At 38.2% G+C, this 19,923-nt stretch overlaps 1 protein-coding gene across 1 annotated transcript; it reads left to right on the forward strand.

Moving 5' to 3' along the window:
• The first annotated feature begins 7,144 nt into the window (after window positions 1–7,144).
• tagapb (T cell activation RhoGTPase activating protein b) lies at window positions 7,145–19,075 on the forward strand. The gene is made up of 11 exons (XM_043696168.2): window positions 7,145–7,264; window positions 8,352–8,428; window positions 9,315–9,392; window positions 9,720–9,783; window positions 10,618–10,764; window positions 11,345–11,517; window positions 11,876–12,037; window positions 12,134–12,243; window positions 12,998–13,187; window positions 15,915–16,029; window positions 17,003–19,075. Exons 2-11 carry the CDS (start codon window positions 8,402–8,404, stop codon window positions 18,391–18,393), a joined length of 2,457 nt encoding a protein of 818 aa, XP_043552103.2. The 5' UTR covers window positions 7,145–7,264; window positions 8,352–8,401; the 3' UTR covers window positions 18,394–19,075.
• Window positions 19,076–19,923: the final 848 nt, after the last annotated feature.

Below are 19,923 nucleotides of genomic sequence, written 5' to 3' on the forward strand. Positions count from 1 at the left end.
GTTGAACGCCTTATAGATCCATATGTGTCCATATAGATCACATCTACTGCTCTGCCCTCATCAATCCTCTTTGTTACTTCATCAAAAAACTCAATCAAGCTTGTGAGACAAGATTTCCCACGCACAAAGCCATGTTGACTGTCCCGAATCAGTCCTTGACTTTCCAAATACATGTACATCCTGTCCCTCAGGATTCCCTCCAACAATTTGCCCACCACTGACGTCAGGCACACTGGTCTATAGTTCCCTGGCTTGTCCTTACCACCTTTCTTAAACAGTGGCACCATGTTAGCCAACCTCCAGTCTTCCGGCACCTCACCTGTGACTACCGATGATACAAATATCTCAGCAAGAGGCCCAGCAATCACTTCTCTAGCTTCCCACAGAGCTCTCAGGTACACCTGATCAGGTCCTGGGGATTTATTCACCTTTACCTGTTTCAAGACATCCAGCACTTCCTCCTCTGTAATATGGACATTTTGCAAGATGTCACCATCTATTTCCCTACAGTCTATATCTTCCATATCCTTTTCCATTGTAAATATTGATGCAAAATACTCAATTAGTATCTCCCCCATTTTCTGCGGCTCCACACAAAGGCCACCTTGCTGATCTTTGAGGGGCCCTATTCTCTCCCTTGGTACCCTTTTGTCCTTAATGTAAAAACTCTTTGGATTCTCCTTAATTCCATTTGCCAAAGCTATCTCATGTCCCCGTTTTGCCCTCCTGATTTCCTTCTTAAGTATACTCCTACTTCCTTTATATTCTTCTAAGGATTCACTCGATCTCTCCTGTCTATACCTTACATATGCTTCCTTCTTTTTCTTAATCAAACCCTCAATTTCTTTAGTCATCCAGCATCCCCTATACCTACCAGCCTTTCCTCTCACCCTAACTGGACTATATTTTCTCTGGATTCTTGTTATCTCATTTCTGAAGGCTTTCCATTTTCTAGCCATCCCTTTACCTGCGAACATCTGCCCCCAATCAGTTTTTGAAAGTTCTTGCTTAATATGGTCAAAATTGACCAAACTCCAATTTAGAACTTCAACTTTTAGATCTGCTCTATCCTTTTCCATCACTATTTTAAATCTAATAGAATTATGGTCACTGGCCCCAAAGTGCTCCCCCACTGACACCTCAGTCACCTGCCCAGCCTTATTTCCCAAGAGTAGGTCAAGTTTTGTGCATCGGTAGGTACATCCACATACTGAATCAGAAAATTGTCTTGTACACACTTAACAAATTCCTCTCCATCTAAACCCTTAACACTATGGCAGTCCCAGGCGATGTTTGGAAAGTTAAAATCCCCTACCATAACCACCCTATTATTCTTACAGATAGCTGAGATCTCCTTACAAGTTTGTTTCTCAATTTCCCTCTGACTATTTGAGGGTCTATAATGCAATCCCAGTAAGGTTATCATCCCTTTCTTATTTCTCAGTTCCACCCAAATAACTTCCCTGGATGCATTTCTGGGAATTACCTCCCCCAGTGCAGCTGTAATGCTATCCCTTATCAAAAACGCCACTCCCGCTCCTCTCTTGCCTCCCTTCCTGTAGCATTTGTATCCTGGAACATTAAGCTGCCAGTCCTGCCCTCCCTGAGCCATATTTCTGTAATTACTATGATATCCCAGTCCCATGTTCCTAACCATGCCCTGAGTTCATCTGCCTTCCTTGTTAGGCCCCTTGCATTGAAATAAATGCAGTTTAATTTATTAGTCCTACCTTGTCCCTGCCTGTCCTGAACTGTTTGACTCGCTTCTGTTCTCAACTGTACCAGTCTCAGATTGATCGCTTTCCTCACTATTTCCCTGGATCCCAACCCCCCACCTTACTAGTTTAAATCCTCCTGAGCAGCTCTAGCAAATTTCCTTGCCAGTATTTCCCCTTCTAATTTAGGTGCAATCTGTCCTTCTTGACCTGGTCACCTCTTCCCCAAAAGAGATTCCAATGATCCAAAACTGTGAATCCTTCTCATATATACCAGCTCCTCAGCCATGCAATCATCTGCTCTATCTTTCCATTCTTGCCCTCACTAGCTTGTAGCACCGGGAGTAATCCAGATATTACTACTCTTGAGAGCCTCCTTCTTAAATTTCTGCCTAACTCCCTTTAATCTCCCTTCAGAATCTCAACCTTTTCCCTTCCTCTGTCATTGTGGACAATGTGGACAATGACCTCTTGCTGGCCCCTCTCCCCTGTGAGAACATTCTGCACCCTCTCTGAGACATCCTTGAGCATATACTTTACAGAAGAGATTTTTCGTCCCTTTTCAGTATCCACACACTTTTTCCATGGCCAGGGATCCTTTTTTTTATATTAACTCATGGAACATGGATGTTGCTGGCTAGCCAATATTTTATTGTCCATCCCACGTTGATGTAGGTAGACCGACAATGCACCATGAGGGAAGAAATTCTAGGATTTTGATGCAGAAAAAGTCCAGGAGCAGCAATATAATTCCAACTCAGACTTTTGAATGTCTGGGAGGGGAACATGCAGATGGTGATGTTCCTGTATATCTTCTAGGAATCACTTCCTTTGAACTCCTTTTGCCCTATTTAAAATTGTTCTTTATCCTCTTGAGCCCTGTTTCATTTTAACTGCACTTTATATTCACTAGGCGTCTTCTCCCAGATGATCTTTCTTTTGTTCCTTCACAAATTTTCTTAGTCATGCTTTCAACTGAATTCCATTACTTTTTCATTGCATCTTCAATGTGCCTTGGCTATTTCTCCTTCAACCATCTGAATGTCACTTTTACTTGCAAATCTTTAAACTTCTTCCACTTGATATTCTATTTACCTCTTCCCTGCTGCCATCTTGTTTTGTTTGCTATTAGCTCTGCTGTCAGGATTTTGTGTTGGTGGCTAATGACTTGTTTGTAGATTTTTGCTATCTTTCTACACACTTTCAAAATATGCTGTTGCTCAGACCACTATATTGTTAAAGATGATTTATTCACTATATTGGTTCTAACTTCATTTGCTTCTCTAAAACTGTGATCACCACAAATAACTTCATACCCCATCTTTCTCTCTCTACATGTCTATTTAGGTGACCTCTCACCACAAGTCTATTACTACTTGCTATTGTTCAAATTGTACTTTCTATTTTTTCCAATAATTTTTCTTTCTCCTTTGGTCTAACCTGATCTAAGATACAAAACAACCATCTATGTTTCATATTTTGTCCCTGCCTTACAGATTTACTTTAACTATTCTATTTACATTGTCCCTCAATTCACCAACTAATGCTGTTCCAACACCTTTTCTTCTGTCTCATGGTAATAGAAATAATATACACAACCAGTCTATCTTGATTTGCTGCCCTTCCACTCTGCTTCCTGGAGACCCATGATATGCATTTCTTTCTTCACTATCAGGTCAGTTATTACACAGCTTTTCCATGTTGGGTCATCAACATTTAGACTTGCTATTTTTTGTTTTGTCATAAATTCCCCTCCCCTTTGGCTTTCTTCTTTAGTCATTCTTGTTCATTGGATGATAACATTTGTCCATTGTTGGCAATATTCGGCAGAGTCCTTGCATTTCATTTACAGGATAAATCCTAATGTGAGCATTATTTCCATTCATGGTGGCAAGTTTTACAGATGAATGCCCTCTCTACGTCACCATCCCTGTTCATCTGTGTTTGGATCTGGCATTGATACACACTGGCTTGCCTGCAACAGTTGCTGGATTGATAACACTAGTTATAATGGACTTTAAAATGACAACAAGTTTCAACCTGAGCTCCTGATACCACAAGAAATTTCCATTGCAGGGGCAGCCTTTCAGAACATTAACCAAAAACCTTTTCAACACAACCTTTATCAGGCCTGACTACTTTTCTTGAGCATTGCAAGACTAGTCCCACGCCCTCCTCCAGTCTATGTTTCTTTCAAATTTATTTTTAGAAGATGAAAATACATAACCTAGTCACCCTATGAGCCAATCACATAATGTGGGTAGAGTCACTCATAAGCTAGAGTAGATGGGGATGTTAATTTTCAACTGTCCAGGCCAGAAATTTTGAAAATCTTCTCCTCCTTTATTACCTTCCTTAAAATCTACCTCTTGCCTGTCCCACCATATCCTTGTATTGAATGTTACACCAAACTCTCATGTTTCTCCAATTACTCCCAAGAACTCAAGATTGACCCCTAACAGTCACATGCTCTACTTCACCCACACAGCTTTCAATGATACCAACTTCACATTCACTTTTCAGGTGCTATTCAGCTGCAGCAGGCAGATCACACAAACACTGTGCATCAGCAGCAGCACTGTTATATTTAAATACAATTTATAACCGCAGAACACAATTGTCATTTTTCCAAATACAGACTTTAACTTTCTATCCTTTGTCTTAATGAGCAGTGTTGCCCAAGGAAGAAGAGTGCAACAGAGAACAGTTACATCTTCAACTCCTCAGCCTTACAGAAGATGTGGTACTGTTTATCAAGAAACCAGTATCAATGCAACCTCTAGCATGCAGCATTGATATAAGTATTCAGAGTAAAATTATGTTAACTGCCTTCTACCCCTTTTCAATTCCCATTTGCCCCTCATCCTGTTATCTAGCATGAGAAGATGGTGTATCCATGGACATTTTCCTTTACACTGACCTTCGCTAGCCATAACCTTCATGCCCCAAATCTCTTGAACTCCTTCTGATTTTCTACTTGCTACAGTCAGAAGCATCATCATAAAATTTGAGACTGTCAGCTCAAATACTTGCACAACACAAACTCTGGAAGCTAGTGAAATGTCTGATCTATGCAGCAGAGTTGATTATTTTGGATAGCTTATGTATCACTAATTGAAGAGCAAAATTGCAGGTGTGTTCTGTTGCTGGGAGTTAGGATAAGTACTTTGATAAAGTGTTGACAGGAGAACAAGACTAAACAAACACCAATGAGATGCTCGATATATTGTCAGGCCTGACATGTAGACTTTTGTTACTGCCAAGAGACTTGAGAGGCCTGTCTTCAACATGGCATTGCACTTGGAACCTATTATTCCCAGGAGGAAGTGTTAGAAACTCAAAAAGAATAATTACAGATCCTTCCAAGGACTTGACAGACAGGGATGATGATTCCCCTGGCCAGGGGATATATCTGAAAAAAAGACCACATCTCAGGATCTGTGGTAGGTCATTTCCACCAGAGATGAAATGGAATTACTTCACTCAAAGTAGTGAACTTTTATATTTCTCAACCAGAAAAGGCCTGTGGAGAGAGTCACTGAATATTTTTAAGAAATACATAAATAGAATTCTAGAAGCTAAATGTGTCAAGGAATATAGGAATAGAGTTGAGATAGAGGATCAGCCATGATTATGTTGAATGGTAGAGCGAGCTCAATTGTCCAAATGTCCTATTGCTGGTTTTATTTTTTATGTTTCTGTGTTACAAAGAATACCTTAAAGCCAATGTCTCAGATTCTTCCATTAATATCTGATGTGTCCTGTCCTGTTGAGATTCATATTTTAGAGAGAGTAGTCCTTAAACTCTTCAACATTGACACTGGACCCCTAGAGATACATGATATCAGATCAAACTTGGGCAAACAAATCTTTTCCTGATTCTGAACTACCACCTTTCCACAACTGACAAAACAGTACTTCTCCATATTGAAAATTACAAAAAAGACAACTAAGGGTGACAAAGGAAGTACTCTGAATGTTGAACATTAACGTGCATTGTTAAGAGTGGCTCAGAATACCACTAATGACCAAACAGCTTAAGTCCTAAAGGCCAGACTGGGTTTGTGGCAGGTCGTTACAGAATGAATAAGAGGGAAAACCCGACTTGGCCTTGCCCTCATCAATCAACTTGTCAAAGTTGATGACTGTATTAGCATGATAATATACATGACAGTGACCATAACACAGTATTTAGAAGAATGAAAATTATGCTAGACCATGAGGTTACAGATTGTGGTTCAAGACAATTCAAGTGCTGCTGTTGGCCCACCGTACTTCATGGATATCCAGTTTTGAACTGCTAGGTGTGTTCTGAATCACTACTCATGTGGTGTCACACAACATGACAAATGGAGGATAACCTCAGTGTGAAGTGTGATGTTGTCCCAACAAGGACTGTGCAGTGGTCAGTTTGTCACTTGTACCAATGCAATAGTAGACAGTTGCATCTGGCTCAGTCCTAGCTTTGAGATGAAAGCGCCTGAGACATAGCTCAAAGTTATGATTCTGTAAGATGACACGAACAGGTTATTGCTTGCCTCTTTTGTAGAACTGCTTTCCCAATTTTGATACCAGCTCCAAATGTTTGAGAAAAGGACTTTGCTGGGTTGATTAAGTTAAATAAGATTTTGTCCATTCAAGAGTCTTGGTCAATGTTGAATGCTTTGTCCAGTTTTATTCTTATTTGGCTTTTGAGTGGTGATTTCATGAACTGAAACATTCATTCAGTGGGAAGTTCAGTGTTCACAACATTGCTGCGGATGCAGTATCGTGTATAAAGCTGACAAGATAAAGCTAACATACTTCATTCCCTGAAAGGCATCAGTAAATTTATTTTTTCATTAGTTTGATAGTTTCATGGCTATTATTGAGGCTAGATTTTTATTCCTGATAATAGTTATTTAAATAAAATGAAATTTCCCAGCAATAAACTTCGAACTCCAACTTGGCCTCTCAAGTGATACTTCTCTAAAATGTTATAACCATGCTACTTAGAAAAAAATACAGATTCAGGTTGCATAACAAAGACAGGGAATTTCATGAGAACACCTTCCACTTTTTAAAATGGGGTTTCTGCCCAACTTCCTTTGAAGTTCCAGCAGTGGAGAGGATATTCTCAAACCTAAGGACATTCTCAATCACTGTCATCTCACAAGTATCAGACACTAGAAGCTGTCTGCTGTGGTTCCTCTGTCTCTGCAGCTAATCTAAATATTTTTACCTTTGTTGGTGAATAACTACAGTTACACTACTGAATGAAACAGTACCATGACATCTCATTTTTTCCAGTTGTCACATGGTGCTTGCTTTATATGGTAGGAGGAAGTTAATTTACAGCTTTGAAAGTGTACAGTAAAATGCCGTGATGTAGTTTCCTTCCTGAACTATAAGTATTTCCACCTGCCCCTTTATATAAACCATGTGATATAGTTGCACTGTTTAGAGTCTTCGTACTTGCATGTTGGATTACCAGCTTTATACGTGGCTTTTACTTTAAATGCTGTTCACATGCAGTAAGGGCATGGGAGTTGGCACAATTTTCTTCATAGGTAAGGAGTTTGTCTTTAGTAATTTAATCAACTATTTATGCAATTATAATAAGTAAGTAAGCTGATAAAATTAAAATGAGAATGATAGTTGTGTTTGACAGATTTGTCTGCTTTCAGGTTAGGTAGTAACCCCAACGTTACCCAATCGTACAATCCTCCAAGACCTCTACGCTATTCCAACACTGGCATCTTACACATTTTCTATTTCAATTTCTCCATCATTGATAGTCATGATTTCAGCTTAGATTGTAATGTCCTTCTTAAACCTCTTGTCCTCTCAACTTCTTACTCACTTTCCTTTCTGTGATCCTTCAACTTTAGTCTTCAAACAAGTTTTTGGTCATCTATCTTAATATCTCCTTCTGTGGATCAGTATCATATTTTGTTTAATAATGCTCCAGAGAAGCATGTTGGATGATCTACTATGTAAAAGGTGCTCGGTGAATGCAATTTGTTGGTGTTTATATTGAAATTATGTGACGCGCATTAAGATGTTCAAGAAATGACAACAGAAGCTGGCTTGTCTGAAATTTAAAATTTGGATGGGATCCTCTCCACTGCAGCAATCATCTTCATAATGTAGTCTCCTATGCAACACGCTCAATAGAGTTCATTTTAATCTCCTCCATCCTTCGCCACCAAACCCCACCCAAGCCATTCAACATCCTTCCTTGGAACGATATCACAATTTCTTCACTGTGGGGAGGTCAGAATCCTGGAACTCTTCCTAACAGCATTGCAGATGGCACTCACACTCCACAGAGTGTAGCAGATCAAGAAGGTAGCTCACCATCACCAGGGCAAATAGGAATGAGCAATTAACAGTGGTCTAGCCAGTGAAGAAAGCTGAAAAGGTGTTGCTGGATAAGCGCAGCAGGTCAGGCAGCATCCAAGGAGCAGGATAATCGACGTTTCGAGCATGAGCCCTTCTTCAGGAATCTTTAGGCCCTTCCGGTCTAGCCAGTGAAGCCTACATCCTATGAAAGGACAAAAACAATTCTAATATGTTTTCACTCATATTAAAAGGAGATTAATGTACCAACTTGAATACATTTTTCACTGACAAACTTCTATTCCTTGTCTTTAGAAATATAAGAACAGAACGAACAGGCTAGCTTTACATCACCAGCAATACTAATGAAGTTTTTAAGTAACTCTGGTTTGGTAAGTTACAGGATTTTGCATGTAATTGCTTTTTGAGTTCAAGCACATCGCCATTTAACCTTATTTACTCAACACTGTACAAAAGTTATCTTGGTTCTAGCAGTAACCATTGTAAAGAATATCAGTCAACAAGCAGCCCATAGCATGACATTATTAGTAAAAGAATAAGTCTTTATGATACTGAAACATGATACTGAATCATACTGAAACAAAACTAAACAGCTCAATAAAAGATTTTCAAAAGTCCCTAAATCATGAAAAAAAGTTTTTTCTCGCATTTTATGCTTGTGGATATTTGCTATTTATTTTTAATGAAAGAAAAATGAGATGAAATACTTTTGAAAAAAAAAGTATTATTTAAATTGCCCAGTTATCTGTGTGACATTCTTGTCTGTGTGACATACTGTTGCATATATAATTAGTGAGAGTGTGTACTCTCTGGTTACTGCTGAGCTGAAATACAGAAATTTAGTTGTGGAACTACATAAGTGTGTGTTTTGTGAGTTACAGGCATATTTGTAATTGTGGGTGTGTACTTATGTAGGTGCATGTGTAAGAGGGCGATGTTGTTTCTGTGTTTCTGAGTGTAACGGTGTCCAAGTGTGGAGGGGTATAATGGTATGAAGGGGATCTTGGTTTTTATATATATCTGTGTGAGAACTGATCAAAATGAAGATTACAATTAATATTTTTCTGCAATTTACATGATTAGTACATGAACTGTTAGTTATGAGGCTTATACCATACCATCAGGTATCCCGAGAAATGAGATGGTGAGATAGATGGACAGAAATGAAAGGTACTGAGCAATTGTCATCTATCTTCTAGTGTTGAAGTACTTCTGTCCACATTTAACCAAAAGAAATTTGCTATTTTCTTTTGACAGTCTAAAACACTAACTATAAGTAGTATGGAAGAAGCCAGCGAGACAGTGAAGAGAGTGGAACAAGAACCTGTCGAGCTAGTGAGTAATAAGTAATTTTTTTACTCTAAGGGATTTCCAACCTTTAGACTATGTTTAGTTTGTTCTAAGTAGACATACTTAGATTCTATTTGATAGATTCATGTTCTTACTATTTTTATTAAGTCTTGAATATTTTAAATTGAGGTGGGTAAATAAGGTAGATAAAAAATATTCAAGATAAAATATTATTGGGTGGTGGTGAGTGGTGATGGGGTGGGGAGAAAGTGAGGTCTGCTGGTGATGGGGTGGCACTACAGTGTCTCAGTTTTGTTTTTGGGTGTTTCAGAGTTCCTCAAGCATCTCACTGCAGTATGTTTTAACCTTCAGAGACATGATCAGAACAGTGGAATGGTGCTGCCAAAGAGTGAGGACTTGTCAAATTCCCTGATTGGTGAGTTTGAAAACAAGCTAACACATTCTCCCGCCAGATGCAGCAGCCTGTGGTTTGTCGGCTGTTTTTGTGCTGATGTAAACTTGAAGCAAGTTATTTATAAAGCACCATGCATCATCAACTTAACTTTTAAAATATTTAAAGTCATATTAGAAAACATAAGCTTTTGAATCAAATATTATTGGACACAGCATTTAACTTAGATAATATTTTAAAGGCAAGTTGCAGACAATTTGTTAGGAGTCTTTAAAGGACTGATCAATTTATACCAGTGATTGACAATCTATCAGTGTGCACATGTCATTTGTTATTACTAATGGAAAGGGAATCCTCAAAAAAAAATCCACGGTAGGTTTTAGTTTGTAATGATTAAAGCATTCTCTATGTTCATTTTTCCATGTTATTACTATGTTAGCTTCCCATGTACATATGCTAAGTTTGGAGAGAAGCTGTTCTCTTTAGGAGGAGAACCAATGATTTGTATAAAGTCAGCTTGTTGGTATTAGTTCCAATGATTTTCTTTTCAAATTCAGTGTGATCCAAATTGAATTTTAAAGTGAAGACTTTTTCTCTATTTTTAATTATTTCTTATCAAATCCAATTTTCAATTGCTGATTTAAAATATTCTGAGAGGTTACAGATGATTCGTATGTCATCCATTGTGGGCAATTTTCCCACAATGTTCAAACTGGAGTGTGTTAAAAACTGCACTCCTCCATCAGTATTTTAAAATAACGTCTGTTATTTTAAAACTCAGAGAATAGAGGAAGTGTAAAGACGGAAGCTCCTTTTAGGGTGTGCCAAGTATTCTAACCTCATTATATACTCTTGTAGGTAATGAATGCCCCTTTGCCACTAAAATGAATCAACTCCACATACCAGCCAAACAGCAAGCAAAATGTGATATGTCAACTCTCAAGTCAGGAAGAAAGCCTTCAAAACCATCAGAGAAACACCGATGTCAAATTCAGTCAAATTCAAGTATGTTGGTGCAAACTGCTTCTGGAAGCTCTGCTAACAATACAGGGAGACCAAAAGCTATTCCAAAAATGTATTGCAATATTGCAAAATGCTTTTAATGCATTGCAGAATGCTTTATACGGTCTTTAGTCTGCAAGTACAATTCAGGCAGATCTCACATGACTCTTCCACTAAAAAATTTATCAACTTGAAATATTATCTCTGATTCACTTGACACTGATGTTGCCTGACCTGCTAAATATTTCTAGTCAAGCATTTTTATCTTTATTTTAGATTTTGAGTATCTCCAGTATTTTGCTTTGTGTCACTCTGTCTTTGTGCTGAAAACTATGTAATAGGATTGCAAATTCTGATATTGCATTTTACTGCTGTCTAATAACTGAGAGGCGCAAACCCACTTTGTACCCTAAATCCAGATATTTTCCTAGGAGTTTTGTTATGGTTATTTTGGCCCCTGAAAACATTTTTTATCAGAATGAAGATTGATATAAAAATCAGACATTTTGAACTCGATGTTCTGATGGATAAAATTGGATTCATACATGGTAAAGTATGAACATTTTCTTTCTTTCTCATCCAGTTGAATTACAGGCTGGCTTGAAGCAGAACAAGAAAACCAAACTTAAAAATCTTTGGTCTTCCCGCAAAAACTCAACACAAAGTGAATCCATGTCTTCACACGATGAAGGTCTCTTTGATCGGGATCTTAAAGATATTTGCGATCATGATGAGATGATTGCAAAGCCAATTCTTGTAAGTTAACAATAACACCTATTTTTGGTCTAATAGAGAAAGAGTTAGCACTTACCAGACAATGAACAATGACATTAAACTAAGCTAAACTAAACTGAAGAACCAAGCTCATATTCTGGCCCAATTATCCCAAGTTTGTATATTTGAACTGGCTCAATCGTCATATCAAACTGATGTGTTCATTCATGATAATGATTTAAAGAAACTTTGATATTAAAAGATAATACAATTTTCCTGCATACATTAGAATCTACAGATCCAGATGAGAGCAAAGAATTGCAAACTGAAAGCTGCTTTTGTAGTAAATTATCTCTTAAAGCAATTAAGAATTCTGATTTTGTGTTTCATTTCACTCTAGAACATCCTGACTGTGCTGTTCAAGAAAGGGCCCTCATTTGTTGGAATATTTCGGAAGTCTGCAAATGCCAAAGCTTGCAAGGAATTAATTGATAAACTAAATACGGCAAACAATGTCACCCTGGAGGAGTTGCCCGTTGTTCAACTGGCTGTTGTTTTCAAGGTAGATCACTGTTCTAAGGAGCAATGTAGCACTTTAATTGCAGTTCTTTTTCCATATTAGACATCCTCATGACTAACTTAAAGTAAATGCTTGCAGGAATTCCTACGTCGTATTCCAGATAGCTTGTTGTCGACAGAACTGTATGACAGCTGGATGGCAGCCATGGAAAAGGAAGATATTAATGAAAGAACTGTGAAGCTAAAACAGTACGTTTCACCCTATTGTGAGAAATAAGTTGGGACCTCTAATTTGTTGGAGTACCATTTATGTTTTGAAATGTCCTTGCTAGGCTATGATACCAAATTGCTTTTCAAGTCAAGATCAAGAAGATTCTCAAAAAAATCTGTATTGCATGAATTCCTATCATACTTCTGCTGTTATATTTTATTAATTGGCTCAAAATAAACTAACAGCAAATCAGAATCAGAAGGTCACATGACAAATAAAAAGACCTAAGAAATGGCTTGGGAAATTAATGGCTTTGATGGTATAGATAATATAGCATAAACTGCAATTATTATAAAACAGCATATCTTTGACCTACAGTGAACACCAACAGGAATATGTAACAGTTTTAAAAATGTTATCAAAACAAATAATTAAATACATTGGAGTCTATATTCCTCCATGCTTTCTCAAGTATATCAACAATCACTGCATTTTCTTTTCATACAATTATTCGTTAAAATGAACTGTTCTGACTATCAGATTGTGAAATAGGTGTCCAAATATGGGCATGGTTTCTGCAGACTGGACTCATGTGATATGAGATATTTTGCCAAAATTTGAGAATCATTCATTTGATTTTGTTCAAACCAGTTACAAAGATTTGAAACCCATAGCAGGGGATTTCCCAATGCATATTTACAGAAGTATAGCTATTTTGGAGAAGTATTTAATTGAGTAAGCACAGTTTTAATTTGCAGCTAACCAAATCGGTATTCTATTATTTTCCCATAGGCTTCTGACAGAACTTCCAAGCCACAACACTATTTTGCTTCGCTATTTTTTGTGTGTGCTGTATTATATCAACAAACATTCAGAAGTGAACAAGATGAATGCACACAATCTTGCCATCTGCATTGGCCCAAATATGCTCTGGCCAAACAAACCTGTGACTGCTGAATTACAGAAAGAAGTCCTTGCAAGGGTAAATAAACCGTGTGCTTTTTAATATATATTCAGTGTTGAGATGTGGTCATTGCTAGCTAGGCCAACATTTGTTTTCCATCCCTAACTGCCCTAATAAAGTGATCGAGTAGTCTGTTTGAGCTGTTGCAGTCCATTTTGACCTAGAGGTATTATTTCCTGGATGTGTAAAGACTGAGGGCAGATTTTTGTTGATACATCGATGGCCTTGCCTGCTGGCTAGAGGGCTAGTGATAGATCCACACTGTGCCTTTAGAAGATGGAGCTCTGAATCACAAGCTAAGCAGGTTTTGGCAATCATGAACATTGGCAAGCCTTCAACTGGAAGCATGAATATTGGAACAGAATTTTTGGCCCACTTGACAGCAGCTCTTGTTTTCAGTAGTGCCACATGTCTGCTGCACTAAGAAAATGCACTGAACTCCTGGAATTATAATATGATTCTGGTCACAGATAATTAATATGGGGAGTGAGGTTTTTGCCAGGTGGGTTTCATAGGGAGATAGATGTAGGAGGAGTTGGCAGAAAAGAAAGGGGGCTTGTTTTCAGTGAACCGTACCCCTTCCTAATGTCAAGGACTTTGATCAGGCACTGAGGGCCTTTTATTGAGGAAAGACCTCCCCATACCCCCTCTGAGGTGACAAGCTGCCTGCATAATGGTGGCAGGCCTGCATGCCACTGAGTTAATATCAGTGGCAAAGGATAGGGTTTTAATTAGTCATTAACACCTTCATTGAACCTCTACTGTTGCTGAGTCAAAACCATCATCCTAGTTGCACTGTGGATATATCTACAGCCTAAAGACTGATGACGTTGAAGAAGACAATTCACCACCAGCTTATCAAGAATAATTAGGAAGAAGCAGTAAATTTTGGTACAACCAGAGAGTGACACTCACATTCCATTAATGAAGTAAAAAAAAACTTAAGGGCCTCAGTTTGCAGCAAGATGGGAAGACTGACCATGGTCTTCCTTCCCAGAACTTCATTTCAGGTAGAAGGGGAAAGGTGCAGAAATTCAGATACACTATCATCCTGCCTACATAAATTTCCTTCCTACCTCTTAACCCAGCATCAGGGAAAGCAGAACATTCTAGGTTTTGTATAACTCTGTAATACAGTAAACATTAAGAATGCTGAATTACAGGGGGAAAAAAATAATTTGAACCAATAATCATTGATAGTCATTCTATCGATCACTTTAATATGAAACCCTAAAGGTTCTATCCTCTAACCAAAAATATACAAAAAATGTGGAATTTTTTGATTTAAGTTGAATGTCAAACAGAATCATCACAACTAAACTTCCTTAGACACCCCTCTGAACTCATCTTCTACAACTCATTAGCTCTTTGATTTATTTCTTTTTCTCCCCTGTAAGGAATATTGGAACATTTTCAATGTCAAAGCCCAATATAGATGCAGAAGATTATTGTTGCCTGTTCATTGTGTGGCAGTCTCCTTTGATGTTGTAAATATCAGTTGGGCCAGCGTAATGCTCAGCACATGATTCACTCTTAGTATCTTGAAGGGGAGCAATTGTAATACTAAAAGACAATGATACCTAAAATCTTTACAGTGTGTGAAACTACATTATAAAATAGCATTATGAAGTAGATGAGAAATCTAAGGAAATTTAAATCTGAAAACCAATCAGCTGGGGCCATTTGATTTGATTATTAAATTTTTCATATCTGGGTGATTTAGCTGTCAATGATAAATACTGGTTGTGACAACATTGAACACATAGAAATGAATAGAGATGGAAATTTTGACATGAGACACACGGTGGTCGGGGATCTTATTCAGCTCATAGTGTTTACAGGTATGACAAATTTCAGCTCTGAGGATAGCTTGAACAAGTTGGAACTGTTCTCCCTGGAGTGAAGAAGTCTGAAAGGAGAGCTGATTGAGGTTTCTAAAATCATGAGTGGGCTGAAGAGAGTGGATAAGGTGAAGCTGTTCCTGCTTGTAAAAGAAACAAGAATGGAAGGGCATAGATTTAAGTAATGTGCAAATGTCACAGATTGAGTTATTAGTATGGAATGCCAATGCACAGGCTGGAAGTGTGATAGAGACAGGTTCAATTGAGGCATTCAAAGGGGCACTGGATGTTTTTTTTGGCTAGTAGTGGTGTGCAGGGATTTGGGGAAAAGACAGGAGATTAACACCAGATAATTGAGCTGAATTAGATGACAGAGCTGATTAAGCAGAATAGCCTCCTTCAGCACTGTAATAATTCTGTGATAGTAATGTAAGAAAGCTATTTTGAATTTATTAAGTGCTTTAAGACCATTACAGAGCAGGCCAATTGTAGGAGCCATCAAATATCAAGGAACAATGACAGACGGAGAAAGACAACTGTGTGGTATACAAAGATTTTGAAGAAATGATTTTACAGTACTTAATTCCTAGTTAGTGGCTGTGACTGTTGTCCTGTAGGAAGGGAAGCTGCTGTCCTTACCTGGTCTGACCTACATGTGACTCCAGATCCATAGCAATGTGGTTGATGCTTAACTGCCATCTGGACAATTGGGGATGGGCAATAAATGCTGGCCTAGCCAGCAACTCCCTCATTCCATGAATGATTTTTTAAAAATTTCTAATTTGATTTTCAAATTGTCTGCTAAATCGTCCTTAATATCAGAGATATTCACTAGGGAACAATTTAGGTTTATTCTGATTGATGTTTCTGGTATGATTATCAAAGCTAAATATTTTCTATACAGGTTGTGGATCTGATGCAGTTTCTCATTGAGAACTGTTGTCTAATACTTGGGGATGATATAACCACACTTCTTGGCGAACCAGTGCTAGTGCTACCAGAATGCAGTGATAAAGCAGGTAAGTCAAACATGGTTTGTCTAGTACATCACATTAAGAGTTTCATTTGGTAAGGTGTAACACATACAAGTATTTCATAACTGATACTTGAATTACATTAAAATGTAGTTATTATTGTATTGAAGGCTAATATCACAGCAAGTTTACGTGCAGCAAGTTTCCATAAACAGAAAACAAAATGTTGGGGGTGACATGGTGGTTTCAATTCCACCCTCAGCCAACTGTCTGTGTGGAGTTCGCATATTCTCCCTGTGTCCGCATGGGTTTGCTCCAGTTTTGTCCCATAGTTCAAAATGTGCAGGTTAGGTGGATTGATCATGGTAAATTGCCCAAAGTGTCCAGGAATATGCAGGCTACGTAGTTTGGCCATGGAAAATACAAGGTTACAGGGAGCGGGTGGGTGTCGGTCTGGGTGGAATGCTCTTGGAGGCTTTGTGTGGACTTAGTGAGCCAATCGGCCTGTTTCCACAATGTAGAGTTTCTAAGATGTTTATATTTTGTTCCTGATGGAAAAATGTGGTCAGGACTTTGGGACAATATTTCTTTTTTAAAATGAACAATAGGTTTTTTTTCACATTCAAGCTAAGAGGAGACTGGTTTGATGCTTCACCCAAAAGGTGACATCTGTGCGCATGTTAAAATCCTTCACTCAAACCTATGGAATTTTCTACCTGAGAAGGCTGTGGAGGCCAAGTCACTGAATATATCCAAGAAAGAGAATTTATTTTAGGTTTTTTGGGTTTTAAAGGATTCGGTGGTATGAGGAGAAAGCTGGAATATAGCATCAGGATGGAGAACCAGCCATGATCAAAATGAATGGTGGAGCAGGCCAGAGGGCTGAATGGCCTATGCCTGGTCTTATTCTGTAATTTTATGTTTCTAAGCTCTGTAAATAGACTTGAATTCTTGACCCTCTCACTCATAACCAAGAGTGCTTCTAGCTAAACCAAAGTGTTTGTCATTTTATTCACAGACATGTTATCTTCTCAGCAAAATGACTCTGCTTATGATAGCACTGACCAGGATGACTGGAAAGATGGGTGGAATGAGAAAAGACGACGTGCAAACTCAAGCTGTTACCAACTATTGAGGAGCAATGGAGAGCTGAGAATGGACAGAAAACAGAATGGTAAAATGGACATTGATGCTGGAGACTGCACTCCAACTTCTTGTAGCACTGAATCAATGGATGCTACTTATGGAGTACCCTTGAGAGCTGAGGCCACACCCCCGCCTGCACTCACAATTGAACATTATACTGTAAGGATAAACAGACGCTGCTCATTACCAATAATAGGTTTCAACTCCAGCTCAAAAATGATCAACCAGCAGGAATTATTAGCAAGAAGTCATGATGATTGCTCAATCTCATCTGATGGCCTGCATTTTAATAGGCAACAAATGGCAAAACAGGTATCTGCGGAAAGTTTCACAAAGTTTAGCGGCAGCATGGCAGGCAACCTTAATGCCAGTTCACATTCTGAGCTTTCTATAGCCTCCTCCTCCAAGGCCTCTTCCATTTCCTCTTTGGCTAGTTCATATTCAAACATATCAGAAAACTCTGTTTTTATCAATTCGCCACTTGTCTCCCCGACTTATTGCAGTGAGGAGAATTCCTCCTTTTCAGAGTGTCCAGAAAAACTTCAAGCAAATTCTATTCAGGTCCCTGATAATAATGCAAAACCTATGAAAGAAAAAGTCAAGAAACTGCTGAGAAAAACTCAAAGCTGGGACCCTGCAAGGACATTTAACACAAACCAGAAATCCTGCATGGAAAATAGCTGGAAAGAAAAAGTTCCCACTTGTGAGACAGTGCACGAAGACCAAGTCAATCAGAGCAATGCTGTCAGGTACAGGGGACGCACAATTTCTATTGATGAGGTTTTTCAGCAAGTCGATAGCAAAAGACTTTGTAACCCACCTCCATATCAACAAGCTGTTGAAGAAAATAATCCAATTCCCCCTGATGTTACAAGGAAAGGAATGACTGTGAAAAACATGAGAAGATTGTCTCAATTGGAAGAAGTAAAAAAACTCTATTGTCCAATTATTGCTGGGCAGAAAACTAGACCTTGTTCTTTAACAGAGGATCTACTCTATTCTTTGTGGCAAGATCATTGCACAAACCATTTTGATTCTTGTGCTAAGCAGGGACAACCTAAACCTGCTGATCAGTGTAAAGAGTCACACAACAATTTTGAAAACGATATGCACCCTACAGGATTTGAAAAGGCACAACAATATAGGGGGAGAGCGATGTCTGAATGCATAAGAAGAAGCAATCATGAACAGTTATGCAGACATTTCAGTCAAAGCCTTGAGGACTCTGAACAGATTCAGCATGCTAAAGAATCTTATGTGTAATATGGGCAAAAGCTACTCTTTCTATGGTAGTGTTCGATTAAAGCACTAATACAGTCAAAAAAGCTTTTGTCATGTTGCAAAGTTCTTACATGTTGATCTTCAATTAGTGAAGTCTTATGGTATAAAATGGCATTGTAATGTACTATTATTTGGAATCTTTGAAACTCTCTGGGACAATTGTAACCTAATTTTCTGAATAAGAAACTAACAGGATCAGGTGAAAACCTGATTTTACACTCTGCCCAAATAGGGGCATTTTCAACCTATTCTGTCAGTTTGGAATCTGATGAGACTGCTTAAAACAACCTGGCTAAGTTTACCCATTGAGGTCAATGTATAATATTGGACAAGGTTTAAAATCAGCATTCCACTTGATCTAGTTAAGTTCTCACCCAGTGAGTTGCAGTAAAACTGTCCCCCGCTCCCTCCCTATCTATTACCAATAATTACACAATATTGAAATGAAAATCTGTGTCATGTAATTTCAATAGGAAATGATGGAAGGGACTCAAAGTTGTTGCCATGAGTCATATTTGAAGTGATATCACTAAGCATTGTACATTTTGTGTGACATTTCATGTAAATAGTATACATAAAATTATCAGATATCTCTACGTATGTAAAGGTCTTTGCAAAAGTGTTTAAACTTTTTCACTACGATAATAAAAATGTTTCCATTGGATCCTGTTCCACTTGTTTCATAATTTAAATTACTGCTATGTAAACACCATCATAGTACCTTTAGCCCATTGTTGGTTTAATATTCTAGTCTTTCAAAACTTTTGAAACAGTATTCTGAGATTCAAATATTTGAAGTTTGGTTAATTAATATAATTACATTGCAATCTGATACATCAGTCTGGGGAAAGTGTATAAGGACTCATGAGGAAGCATTTTAACTGTAAGGAATGCATGGATTTGGATGCAGGAAAGGGGAAGATATGACAAATTCAAGCTTATTAGTGCCAACTCATCAACTTCTTCACGTAACTTAAGTATAAAGTTAAAAATCACACAACACCAGGTTATAGTCCAACAAGATTAATTTGAAGCACACTAGCTTTCGGAGCGATGCTCCTTCATCAGGTGATAGTGACTATCACCTGATGAAGGAGCGTCGCTCCAAAAGCTAGTGTGCTTCCAAATAAACCTGTTGGACTACAACCTGGTGTTGTGTGATTTTTAACTTTGTACACCCCAGTCCAAAACCAGCATCTCCAAATCATAACTTAAGTAAATAAACTCATATGGAGAGACAGATCATTTATTAGCATAAGCTAATTGCTCGATTGAAAGGATATTTCAGTATTGTTTTCAAATTTAATGGAACTTTCATGGGTTTCCCAGGCTTCCTGATACAAGGTGAAAAAAAAAACAAGAGCAGCTGAACATAGAACATAGAACAATACAGCACAGAACAGGCCCTTCGGCCCACGATGTTGTGCCGAACATTTGTCCTAGCTTAAGCACCCATCCATGTACCTATCCAATTGCCGCTTAAAGGTCACCAAAGATTCTGACTCTACCACT

Source organism: Chiloscyllium plagiosum, unplaced genomic scaffold (genome assembly GCF_037043375.1).
Source record: "Chiloscyllium plagiosum isolate Xiang-an unplaced genomic scaffold, Cpla_swu_hap1 HiC_scaffold_10, whole genome shotgun sequence".
NCBI classification, from domain to species: Eukaryota; Metazoa; Chordata; class Chondrichthyes; order Orectolobiformes; family Hemiscylliidae; genus Chiloscyllium; species Chiloscyllium plagiosum.